Source organism: Anneissia japonica, unplaced genomic scaffold (assembly GCF_011630105.1).
Source record: "Anneissia japonica isolate Jap-2015-1 unplaced genomic scaffold, ASM1163010v1 scaffold287834_len5846547_cov211, whole genome shotgun sequence".
In the NCBI taxonomy this organism is placed as follows: Eukaryota; Metazoa; Echinodermata; class Crinoidea; order Comatulida; family Comatulidae; genus Anneissia; species Anneissia japonica.
In genome coordinates, this window is record NW_022704992.1 from 5,536,217 (window position 1) to 5,549,140 (window position 12,924).

The following is a 12,924-nucleotide window of genomic DNA, read 5'->3' on the forward strand; positions in this document are numbered from 1 at the left end:
ATGTTGGGGTGGCCCGAGGTGGGTGTGGTCGGGCATCGTTCAAAATATCTTGAAAATGGTCCAGGGGCGAAGCTCCGGAAAAATGTGACAATGTATGGGTTTCAGAGGCTTATAAAAATGTCTAGCCATTTAACAAACAAATACTATTCATAGTGTTTGCATATTTAACATTCTGCCCATAAAATATTAACATTTTTGTAGTAAACATCTGTACATTAATCATTAAAAAAAAATGTTAATCACATATTGAAATATGATGACTTACCATCTGAGTCTTTAAATGTGCAATTCAAAGTCATATTTCCATTTTTCCATATTTTTTTCCCCATAGTATTTTGTTGGTAATTTAGTTTACCTATATTGAAGGTCTATAGGAAGGAGGCCACGGTTAAATTAAGTTTGCATGGATTTATATCCACTTGTACAGCATATAGATCGGCCATAAGTAGAACTTAACACTTGCTATACCGATCTTTAGATAAAAGCACTAGACATAAGCACTTCCACGTCTAATGATTTATTCCACTGGTCCATTAAAAACAACTCACCAGCGGGTTTCATTTTCAACTTATTCAATTAAAAGCCAGCATTAATGATGGTTTCCTACTTTAGATGTTATCATAGTTTCAGAAGAAGCAGCAATTTGCTCTACTACAACAGATAATTAAAAATATTGAAACGCTTCAAAGAAGGTTATCCATTGGATCATCTATGATTACACTATGATTCATGTAAAAATCTTATACCAAAATGTACTATTAATACGTAAAAGTAATTGAGAGGTTATAATTTAATTATTTTAATGTGCTAAGAATTCTTTAAAGCCTATAATGTTGTGGACACATTGGTAAGAAATCAATAAAAGGATAGGAACCTGAAGGCAAATGAGGTACTTACAATATTTATGACTACCATTTAAATGGCTAAGACAAAGCATGGAGGAATTAGTTTAGAACTAAAAACTAAACTAATTCCTCCATGGACAAAGACAGTACACTGGCTATGTTTCCTCAATTAAAGGTGACGTCTAATGGGATTACTTACTTGGTTTGCAACATTAGCTTACAAAACATTATTTGAAGTAGACAAATGAACCTTGGCGTTTTTGTTTTCTATGGTACTGATTGCTTCCTATGAAGTGCACTGACCTCCTGTAGAATCAAAAAGTTAACATGCAACATCCAAATGAAACAGCAGAGTTCATACTAAATTTAGGTTAATAATTCATTGTACTATCTGTCTACTTTTAGATTCTTCTTCATAATACAGTACATGTCAATCATCCGTACTGTCCTTAGCTCCATTACTATTTATCTTTTACTTATTGCGATCTTCATTCCATTCCTAATTCGAGTCTACAGTCACTTCATATAATCACCATCAATCAACCTTCCTATCAAATGAGTTTATAAAGGAAATTAATACAAACTCAAGGAGAAATCAGATAGGTCTTCACCACTACTTGGTTTGACTAAGCAAATTCAATAACTGCTGATGCAGAATAGCACTTCGGAAATTTCCAAATAATAAGGAATTGATGAATAGAGTTGTGCAAGATTGATCAGGACATAACAGGGTTGGTGGACGTATGCAATATTGATATTGGCACAGGGTTGAAAGGTACAGTATGCGAGGTCAATAATATACAGTATAGTTAGCGGGATATTGGATTGATAAAGACGTGTAGCATTGGTGAAGTTCATGGATGCTAAATGTAGTACAGGTGAACGTGAAACAACTCATATAGAGTCCATACTAAATTTTGTTCATGTCAAAATGTGACCTTCCAAATGTAAAGACAAGACATAATTCCTTTCAGATTCAGTTGTTTCCTCAAAACTCTTAATCGTTTGAAAACAGGTCTTGATCAAGCATAAGTCAGCCACCCATTAAAATGTGCACCATATTCAAGATGTAACTTTATTTTCAAGAGGGGCTTATAGGCAAATTCTAGGCACTAATTCAGAATTTGCTGAATTACAGTGTTCCAGAAACAAGAAAACAACAAGTAAATACAGCTACAACACAATCATAATTAATGCTAAAATATAGGGAATAATTTAGTACAGTAATCTCTTTTTTGAAAAAAGAAATCTGTAGTGTGAATGGTGTGCATATCCAGGATGGTCTTCGAGTGGCTTGTAGGTCTATGCTACAACTACAACTCACGACCTAATTATTGAAAAAAACAGGTAATTGTAAAAAACCTATGATGAAGCCTCAATAAGCTTACTCAGTGCGAAGAGATGATACAAAGCAAGAAAAACCCAGGCTTAACTCACTATAATTATGCAACTTCCGATTCTCAGGCGATAAAGATTTACAGATAGGAATGGTTATAAAATTTACACCCAGGGCTATGATGAAGCATGCTCAAGATTGCCTCCTTTGAATACCATATCTTATCCTAGCCATAGTTTATTAGTCAATATCCAATACTGAGGTACAACCAAACTGTAAGTTCACTAATGTAGTGTTTGTTCTCCAACAACTTGCCACCTGCTCGTGTGTGATTAGCAAATGGAATCGGAGAGTTGTAGGCATAATTATGTAAATGTTATTTGCAAACGGGAAAGCAGTTTATTGATTAAGACTTAAGGAAATACTTGAATTAGGTATAAACAGGACAATAAAATCAAACTGTATTTGTAATTCTTCAGTTTTCTAATGGACACTAGGCTCTGTACATACAAAATGCCAGGCAGCAGTTGGAAACCTAGAGTATACTTAATGTGCTGTACAGTTGTGGTCTATGTAATTACAAGAGCAATTTATCTTTATAAAATTAATTTAAAAAAAAAAAAGACAAAATCCAAAACATTTTAGCATTGGAGTAGAGTTGAATAGTTTAGTGGTTAAGATGCTTGCTGATAAAAGCATAAAAATATTTCATTTATTTAAAGAGGGCCCCTTAATATCAGCCGAACTTGTAGGATACGTGGGAAGGTTCATCCTCTAAAAATATGGTTTAATTTTGGAGTGTCATACTTTGTACGAGCTCGGGGTTCAAACCCACCACTAAGCATTTTGCTTATTGTGCCTTTTTGCAACACATAACCTATGGTTGTCCCTCTCCACCCAGTAGTATAAACGGGTACTAGGAAAAGTAGATTCAAATACCAATGGGATGATTACTACTGTATATTAGCTGCAATGGAATTCTCCCCCAGAGAGCTGAGTGTGTACTCGCATAGGTGTTTGATTTGATCCAGTGACCGAGATAATATATGAAGTGCATAAAGTTGGAGGCCTGGTTGGCATGATGCACTATATGAAAAATTATTATCATTAGAGATACCACACTGTACCATAGAGTACCTGCAGGTAATTCTTTAAGAGGTAGATGTAAAGCTACTTTGTGGATATGAATGTCTGAATGTGAACATCTATGTTTTTTCTATAATAATGCATACCCAGTAATTACTAGACTTGAAAAAGTTTTACACCCAAATTACACCCAAAAAATCTTGCCTTTAATTTCTCAATAAATTTGAAGCAGATCTACTACCACCACCAACATATTTAATTTTATAATAAATATATAATTTGCCTATGAAGCAACTCCGATTTTTTAAATATATATATTATAGGCCTAAACATAAAAAGAAATACTAAACAATGCAATATTTATATTATGATCATGAAACAATTTCAAATTAAAGTAAATGAGTATTTGCTTTAGGTATAAACCACTGTATTATTCTAAAGAGCATGTCAAGTACAGGACGTTATTCAAATACCATACTTCATCTTCACTTAACTGTTTCTAAATGTAAATTGAATCCCTTCCCTTGAGTACCATGTATAATAGCAAACAAATACAGACAACTTATCTCCGAATTATCAATCAATTTGTTTCCAAATTAAGCCACGTGTGTCAGTGTTTATAGTGACAAAATATTTAACATTTCCACTAAAGATTCTGTATATATGATATTTGATTATCAGATCATAGGTCCATGATCAGATGAAATTATAACACTTAGGCCTACAGAATCTTATAATATTCTAGAAATAAATACAGAATATTATAATATACTCAATTGATTCGGCTTTAAATTGTCTTAAAGTAGGCCGATGCTATATTATTTTGTTGCAGTTTTATCTACTGTACAAGTATACTATTTTAACAGTTTCTCAAGATTTCAAAGTTGTTATTTATGATTTTTTTAAAGTATAGCCTTAAGCAATACACGTTTATTTAACACCTAACACCTTCCACTAGCCTAGCTTTCATTGAATACCTACAATAGTGCTTTGATATGGTGGCTGCATTACTATATTGTTGGTATTGTGACCATGGCTTCTATTACAAGGCTTCTTTGATACTTGGCACAGGACTGGAAGAGTCTGTTAAACACATGAATATAGATTGCATGTTACAGTTAAAAGTGCAAACAGAAACTACTTTTGTTTTGCATATTTTAGAACCAGGTAAATTAAACCTAAAGAATTCAGACTTTGGTATGAAGTGTGGCAGAAACAAAAGGATTGTTTGGAAGGTTTTAGATTAACTTAACAGATTTGAATTAGGTTTTGTCTCAAAGAAGATTAGATGGATGAAATGTATTGTGGAAGATCCAAAATCTATAATGGAGGGGCTTTAATCAATGATAGACGCTGTGCTGGGGTAAACATGAATTGTGTGGGTAAGATTCCCATGGTTAGTTGTATTTTTAGAAGTGAATGTGATAGTATAAAGTGAAATGTATTATCTTTAAATATTATAATTGAACATAGAATCCGAGAATCCAGGCAAACTAAATCGCCGAGGTGGCCAATGCAGAAAAAGCCAACAAACACCACTATAATGAATGACGCGATAGTTGTGAAATTTAACTAGTACCAATGCAAGTGGAGGATCGAGAGATGGCCGAAAGGGAGACCGAAAGTGGGGCCGATCAAGATAATACTACCCTAGGGGTCTTTGGGATTTCCCCCACCCCCAAATTTTTTGTTTTCTAGATGCCCGAAATAACCTCTGAGGCGTTTTGGGTGATAAATTTGATATTTTTCTTTCTTTCTTTTTTTTTTTTCTTTTCTTTTACCTTCCCAAAGGAGGGGCCGGGGCCAGCCCGGCCTCCCTAAATCCACCCCTGCAATGGATTGGAAAATCTCAGTGTCTGAGATCTAATATAGGATTATTTTCCCAGAAGTATGCAAGTATGAAGGGAGTACCTGTGGGTTTAACAAAATCGTTATCATTATAAGAGACTTTCTCAAATACAACAGTTCTTTTCAGAACTACTTACGTGGTGTACCGCAAGCTTCAACATATATATAATATTTCTTCGCCATGCAAACCTTTAAGCAATACATTATTATTATTATTATTATTATTATTTAGGAGTTTCACGTTCACCTGAGGTCCAGGGAGTTACTGTATGTTCCTTGAATGTTCAGAGGTTTAGATTTTAATCTCTTATCTAAATACCTTTTCAGTGGAGGGGGAATGGGTGTGGGATGCAAAAAAACAGTACCCTGTTCATAGCCCCAGGATATGCAACTGCCACTACATCTAGCAGAATGACAAATTTTAAATACAAAAGAAAAATTGATTGCCTTTTCAATTTAGCTGCAATAGTATTGAACAGTTTTCATAGTGTTTGCCATTGGCAGAGTGTAATAAGCTTAATTATTGGGTTTTTAGCTAACCTAATGTGTTGGGTAGTCGTAATACACTACAATAAAATGTCAATAAAATCAACAGAAATTTGCATTTCAGTGACAACAATTATAGTACCCTATTTTATAATTGGAAAATTACCTTTTGGAGCAGAGGCCCCATTTTATGGAAATCTTCCAACGAAACAAATATGATAATCATATTGAAGACCATTAGACATACCTCATTGTCGCCTATCGACGCATGCACTCAAGAAAATGCGCTCGTAAAAAAATATGACGTTTATGATTCAAGTCATTAGAAGGTCATCATCAGTGGAGAATCATTAAAAATACATCATTGCAAAGTCTTACTTATTTCTACAGAAAAGCAAAGCAGATGTCAAATACAACCTTGCATTTTAACATTCAAATTTAAGGATATTTAAAGCTCAAGTTTTATTACAAAATATGATCATTGTAGCTTTGCAGCTAAATTACAAATGCTGCATTAAAAAAAAACATAGACCTGGGTCTATACATTGCACAAGGATTACAAAACAATACATAGTAAGTATATAAGTTCAAAATTTTAGGTACAATGAAGTCATACATCAATAATAAAGATTTAAGATGGACTGATTAAAAGTGAGGCTTCTGAGCTTAAAGTTAATATTAAGGTTCAAATATATAATACAAGTCTAAGTATAAATAGTAGAAAAGAATGCAAAATTCAGGAAAAAAAGAAGTTATCAGGAAAAAAGAAGTTAAATTATGTAACCAGTAAAAATATATTTATGTTGAATAATCAAGAATAAATTTGATTGTAGATGGATAATTTATGGGGCAAAGTAATTAAACTTGCTAAAATAATTAATTTTTTTATATAAGCATATGGTATTTGATGAAACTTACAGTATAATCAAGATTTTATAAATATTTCTCAAAAAACTTTTGCAATTTTATGTATTAAATGAATCAGCTAAAAAAAATAATTACTATGGTATTGTTAATTCATGTAAATGATAATTAAACTAGCAATTAAAATCTAATAAATGCAAATATATTATAATTAAGTATAATTAGCTAGCCTAAAAGTACTTCAAGATGATTAACATACATTAACATTGAGAAAAAAATTCTCAATGGATTTACATCCTATCCACAACTAAACTAACAGTTACCAAATTGTAAAGAAAAGCTCTTCAAATTTGATGTGTTGGTTCTACGGTAGTAAAGAAGTTACATTTATATCCTGGAGAGCCACTGGGGTGCGAATGAAAAAAAGGCCAATGAAATTGGTTATGGTTTATTTTTTACTGTACCATAATATTAGATGTTAGAACAAGTGTTCAAAAGACAGGGGAAAATGAGAAAACTTGCGGGGGGGGGGGAGGAGGAGGCGATTGAGAGACAACGCTACCCTAGGGAGTCCGGAAATGTTTTGTTTTCTAGACGCCCGAAAATAACCTCTGAGGCATTTTGGGCGATCAATAAGTTCTTTATTTTTCTTTTACTTTTCAAAAGGGAGAGCCGGCCCTCCACCTCCATGCTTTAAACATTTAAGTTTTATAAATTTTTTTTTACATATAATTTAATACTTTGGAGGAATAACTACTAATAAACGTACATGCATATGATGTTCAAGTACTATATAATACAACAAACACGAAAAAGTCAAAAGTAAGACATCAGAAGTGATTTAAGATTGGTGTCACCATGTAAGTAATTTATTCGGAATCTACACTTTTTAGCAGTAGCACACTCAAAATTGTGAAGGTGAATCCAAAAGAAATACGGTACACAGTCTCACGATGTCGACATGACAAAAATAATTAATTATACCACTAGCCAAGGCCTAAATCTGGCTGGCTACCGGATGCACAGGCATACATTTCCACTTCTCATCTATTTTGTTCACCAAAAGAACATCGTGCACGGTGTACAAAAAATTAATATCAAAAACACTTTTTTCAAATAACATAGAAACATTACAGGCATAATACGTACAAAAAACAGCATGAAGTTAATTTCCATGTGTGAAATAGAGAGGCCTAATGTTTTGAGCCACAAGCAAATTCACTGAGGCATAAGTTAGTAAATCTAGCCCGAGGGCTATCGAAATCCATCCACCACATCGACCTAAATATAGGACAGTCAGAAAAGTATTCAACAAGTTAACTTACGAATCATCGTATGCAAAGTCGGCGTCCAAAGTGTTTAGATACACCAGAAGAGCAACTGTACTGCATATAAGTAAGTCAATCATTTTCAATCACTTAAATTGTGTAACCACTCCATCTATAACTACCTCAGCGGGCCAAGCGTTAGCGCTGTATGAGCCTCAATTTTCGATAGATAGACGTCCACCGTGTTCCAAAAGCCACCACACTAGCGATTTGTGTGTTCAGCGAACTAAGCAATTTATAAACAATAGATTTAGTAGTCACCCGAGCGGTGCATGAGCTATATTAAGTACAGGCATAATTTTATAGATGGCGCTGTTCAGGAAGATTTTAACAGGGATTACAATGGAAATCTTTGGGAAACCATATTTTAATTATTCCTGCTCAATTTGGTTATGTAAGCAGTGGCCTAACGCCTATGCGCTGTCGTGAGGCGGTCCACATGGCCCCGAACCCTAGGGGCCCGAATGCCTCCCCCATAGGATCCTTGATCTAGAAAACTGAGCCAAATGGGCTTTGTTGATAGGCCTACATAACAACATAATGTGATAGCACCGTCTACGTTGTATCATGGAGGAATTAGTTTAGTTCCTCCATGATTAAGAAAACTAATTGTTGTATTTTATATTGTTGATATGAATCAAGGGCGGCGCTAGCGGGGGGGGGGCTGTCTCTTATACACATCTACATGTATTTCTACATATTAGTAGACTCTGAAATCCATTACCGTAAATAATCCTTTGAAACCCCTAAATAGTCAACATTTTCGGGGGAAATTTTAAGCGACGCCCGACCACGCCCACTTTGCTCTCGTTGGGGAAATCTCCCCCTCGTCGGGGGCATGGACCCCTTCGGGGAAATCCTGGCGCCACAACTAGTTTTAACCGGTAAGATTTTTAAGGTATGAAAGTGCAATTTCCGGACACCTAGAGGTCCATATTCTAAAATTGTTTGCACCTCAGCCCCACCCATGGTGGGGCTGAGGTAGTGTGGACTCTCACGCACCCCCTACCGCAAAATCCTGCATCCGCCACAGCAAAAGTGCATAAAACAAGGCAGCTTAAATTTTATATTTGCACCGTATAGTGTCGCTCAATTGCTCATATTCGCTATAAAATAAAATGTTAAAAATTAGAAGGTTAAAAACCTAAATACACTTTTTTCGTCCCAGACCACCGGAATAGTCTTTACAGAATGACCTACCTCCTGCCATAAGAATATTGACTGTTGTAACTCGTAAAATGGTGGAGTTCCTAAGGGAACGTGATGACTTGCACGGTTCATTAGATAGATATTTAGGACCAAGATTCATGTATTAATGATGAGTAATTTATATTGTAACCTGTGTTGGAACGATAGCCGCAGACAGATTTAAGATCGGGTGAATTATGCTCACTTAATTTGGAGATAGATCGAAACGCCGATTACGGTTCTACTTAGTAGCTACATCCGTTATAGTTGAAAATGTAGGCTACATGCAAACAAAATCGGGGAACATAATAAATTTTTGAGTAGCTGATTTAAATGGCTTATATAGACCTAACTTAGTAAAATTCTAACCAGAATCTGACCGAAAAAGGCTTTCTTTGATGTACAATCATAATAATAATAATAATAATAATAATAATAATAATAATAATAATAATAATAATAATAAGATTTATAAAGCGCACAAATCCACTGCAGTACTTAAAAATTCCGAAGAAGGTCTATTATTTAACTGTCTGATAATTGGTGGGGAAAAATTATTCTCATTCAACTCTTTAATCGTTAAGGCCCAAATTAAATATACAAATCAGGCAATTAAAATAGGCATATGGAATTAAATGTTTTTCCATTTTTAGCTCATAAAAGACATAATAACCAATCAGGACGTTTACGGACAATTTCAGTAGGCCTATTGATAGTCTTCAAACATAATCGAAGTATAAACGGACGGAAGAACCAACAGCAGAATATTTGTAATAAAGTAAAAAAAAATGTCTGGAGGAGCGGTTGGCGCAGTCTTTCAACCTCGAGGGAGGGGGTTCGAGCATTTGCTGTGCATTCGTTTGTGTTTTTGGACAAGGCACTTTACTATAAGTTTGTCTTTCAACCCAGGAGTATAAATGGGTACCCGCTTTACTACTGGGTAGGAAAAAGGCGGCCTCAGCTTGAAAGGAACTGGCCACCCTATCACAGGATGCCGAGTCAGGGCTAGCTGCTCATTCCCTACGTTCAGTAATTTAGGCCTACATAGGGGAGCAAATAATGTTTTTTCTCTTTGATCAACAAGTATTTATATTTTATATTTACTTGACTACCTCGTATAATTTGTAGCCTATATTTATGTAGCCATTCCATCATCAAACGCAAGTGCTTCTCAATAAATCTCTCATAAAAATTGGGTTCATTCATAATGGACATAGTTGTACTAGTTTATCTATTCGATTGTGGAAAGCAATACATAGAAAGGCCATTATTTTAAAATTTAATTTCACAATATTTCATGAGAGTGATATTTAAGCCTAAGTCGAGAATTGATTCTATCTAAGGGGTCGTTGACAATTATCAACATTTTCGCAAGTGTAGGCCTACAAACAGGTCTTTTTCGGTACCCCTCCCTCCCCTCTGAAAGTGTACATAAAATGTTGATTCAATTTGGCAAAACCATTCTCCGTTTTATTGTGAAGTCAACTGAAGTACTGTACAAGGTTAAAATATGATATTATATCCATGGCTGTATTATAATTGGTCATAAACATCTATTTTAAATATTGCATGTTACCGTATTTTAAATCAACACTTCATGCATATGTAAACGTGTACAAATTTGTCAACCCCCTCATCCCTAGCGTACTGTTTGTACACTTGTAAAAATGTTGAAAATTGTGAACGACCCCTAAAATACCAAACACTAGGCCTATAATGATAAATTCATATTCGTACTCTACGTTCTTATGTATCTAAAATTCGTCGACCATATACCGTACGTAACTACGACTACTACTACTACTACTGCCACTGTCTGATACTGATATAGGCCTATAATAATAATAATAATAATAATAATAATAATAATAATAATAATAATAATAATAATAATAATAATAATAATAATAATAATAATAATATAAATAACGGTCTTTATTTGAATACCGTACTCGCGCGAATAAGCGCCCCTCAATAACATCATAAGAATTTCTTTTTAGAAAGTCAATAATCCAATCAGTCCTGGGCTGTGGTTGTTGTCATGATTTGAGCTGCAGGGTGGAATCACATTCTTCTTAGGTCAATACAAAAATGAGGATTTTTGACAGATGAGAACTCCGATCCCTGGACAGACAGTAGGTCTATATTTTCAACTTTCCTCTTCTTACATATTTAGGCCTAGTCCTACTCCTCTTTTTCTTTTTCCGACAACTTGCACCTTTAACACATTCTCATCTGATTTTTGCAAGAAAAGCTGCAATGATCCTGCCATCCTGCTAATCTCAATCGGCCGATGGCCAACATGCTTATAACCACTACCCACCATTGCATCTGCCATTCTATGTAAATATTCACGACATTCTTGTCAAGAGCCTTGTTCTCCTGGACGATTATCTTTTCCTCCGAACCACCATTTGTAATGTCCTTATGGGCCCTATATAATCTTTTTTTTCATTCAAAAAGTGCCTCTTGACTTTAATAGGTTCCCATAAGAACCCCTCGATTTTCATCTATTTCCATAAGCGCCCCCTCAATTTCCAATCTGTTTTCAAAAGCGCCCTGATTGAATAAGCCCCTTAAAAAATGCAAAAAATATTTTAAGCGCCCGGGCGCGAGTACGGTAGGCCTATTTGCACTACAATGGTGTCAACAATGATAATAAAAACGGGTCTTACTTAGATAAATTAAACGCCTGATATTGATAACCAAGGAAGTAAATTGAGCAATGGATAGAAGGTTAGTTAGTAATGTCGATCTACAGACATACTAGAATGACAACTTATGATATCACACCAATTTGTCAAACAAAAACCACATAATTTGCTTGCAGCGAAATTCAGGTTGAGATTTGTAGATAAGAAGGCCTATATTATTTTACTAGGAGAGATTGCACCCACACTTACACAAATTGGCAAGTTTCTAAGAAAGTAAAGTTCACTCTAAAATGGTGCCTACATGGCTTTCCAATTTCACTTTCGAGTGGGGATTGAAAACATAATATCACAACAATTTATCAAACAAAAACCACATATTTGCTTGCAGCAAAATTCACGTTGTCATTTGTAGATAAGGCTTATATCTTAATACCGTAGTCTTTAGGAGAGGTCGCACATGCATTTACACAGATTGAAAGAGTGCCTTGACTTTCGAACTTTTAAACATGTTTTGTCCATGAAAAATTGTGAGATGTACCGCAATTATTAATAGCGTTACTTTACAATGAAAATCTTCAAATATTTGTACTATATTATAATGAAAATCTGGAAAAGAAATAAGCCCCAGCTAGATGAACCAAACTTATAGAAATTAATAATTATAATATAAATATAACAATATTCTTAACAATTATAGTCCTTTATTCTCTCGGACATTGAGATCCACAACTAGATACCGGGTATTCAGTTTTGTTCGTGTCAGAATAGCATTTGAGGTCCTACGGAAAACGTTTTCTCTTGTATGGCTGCAGTGGCGTATCTAGAAGTCTTGAAATGGGGGTGCTGATGGGGGGGGGGGGGGGTTGTGAAGGTGAAGTGGCCCCGAAACTGGTAAATACCGGGATGGTGTCCGGCGGGGGATAGTTTGACCAATTGTAGTAATATACTGTATTTAAGAGTAGTTAAGCCTAGCTTAAGGTAGTTAGGGACGTCCTGTTAAACTTCATCCGGTCGAAGCGTCGGCGACCAAACTGACAACCCTCTGCTGAGGGGAGGGTGTTTATGGTCACCCAGCAGCAAGAAAAACAAGGGGCGGATGAGCTCCTCAGAGCCTACCATTAATTAGTTAAAGGAATAGGAAAAGTTTAGTCTCATTGTTGTTATGATTATTTTTATTTTATTTTATTGTTACTATTTTATTGTTATTTGCATTTTCTCAGTTGGCCTATATTGTTTCTCTGTAAAGCGCATTGGGGCAATGTGCAATATGCGCTATATAAATACAACAT

At 34.9% G+C, this 12,924-nt stretch overlaps 1 protein-coding gene across 1 annotated transcript in view; it reads right to left on the reverse strand.

Moving 5' to 3' along the window:
* Window positions 1-8,051, reverse strand: part of LOC117104882 (protein O-mannosyl-transferase TMTC2-like) — a 55,455-nt gene extending 47,404 nt beyond the window's left edge. Inside the window, exon 1 of the mRNA XM_033245769.1 lies at window positions 7,791-8,051. Within this exon, the coding sequence (XP_033101660.1) occupies window positions 7,791-7,873 (83 nt within the window). The 5' untranslated portion in view covers window positions 7,874-8,051. The remainder of the gene's footprint in view (window positions 1-7,790) is intronic.
* Between the last annotated feature and the right edge of the window lie 4,873 nt (window positions 8,052-12,924).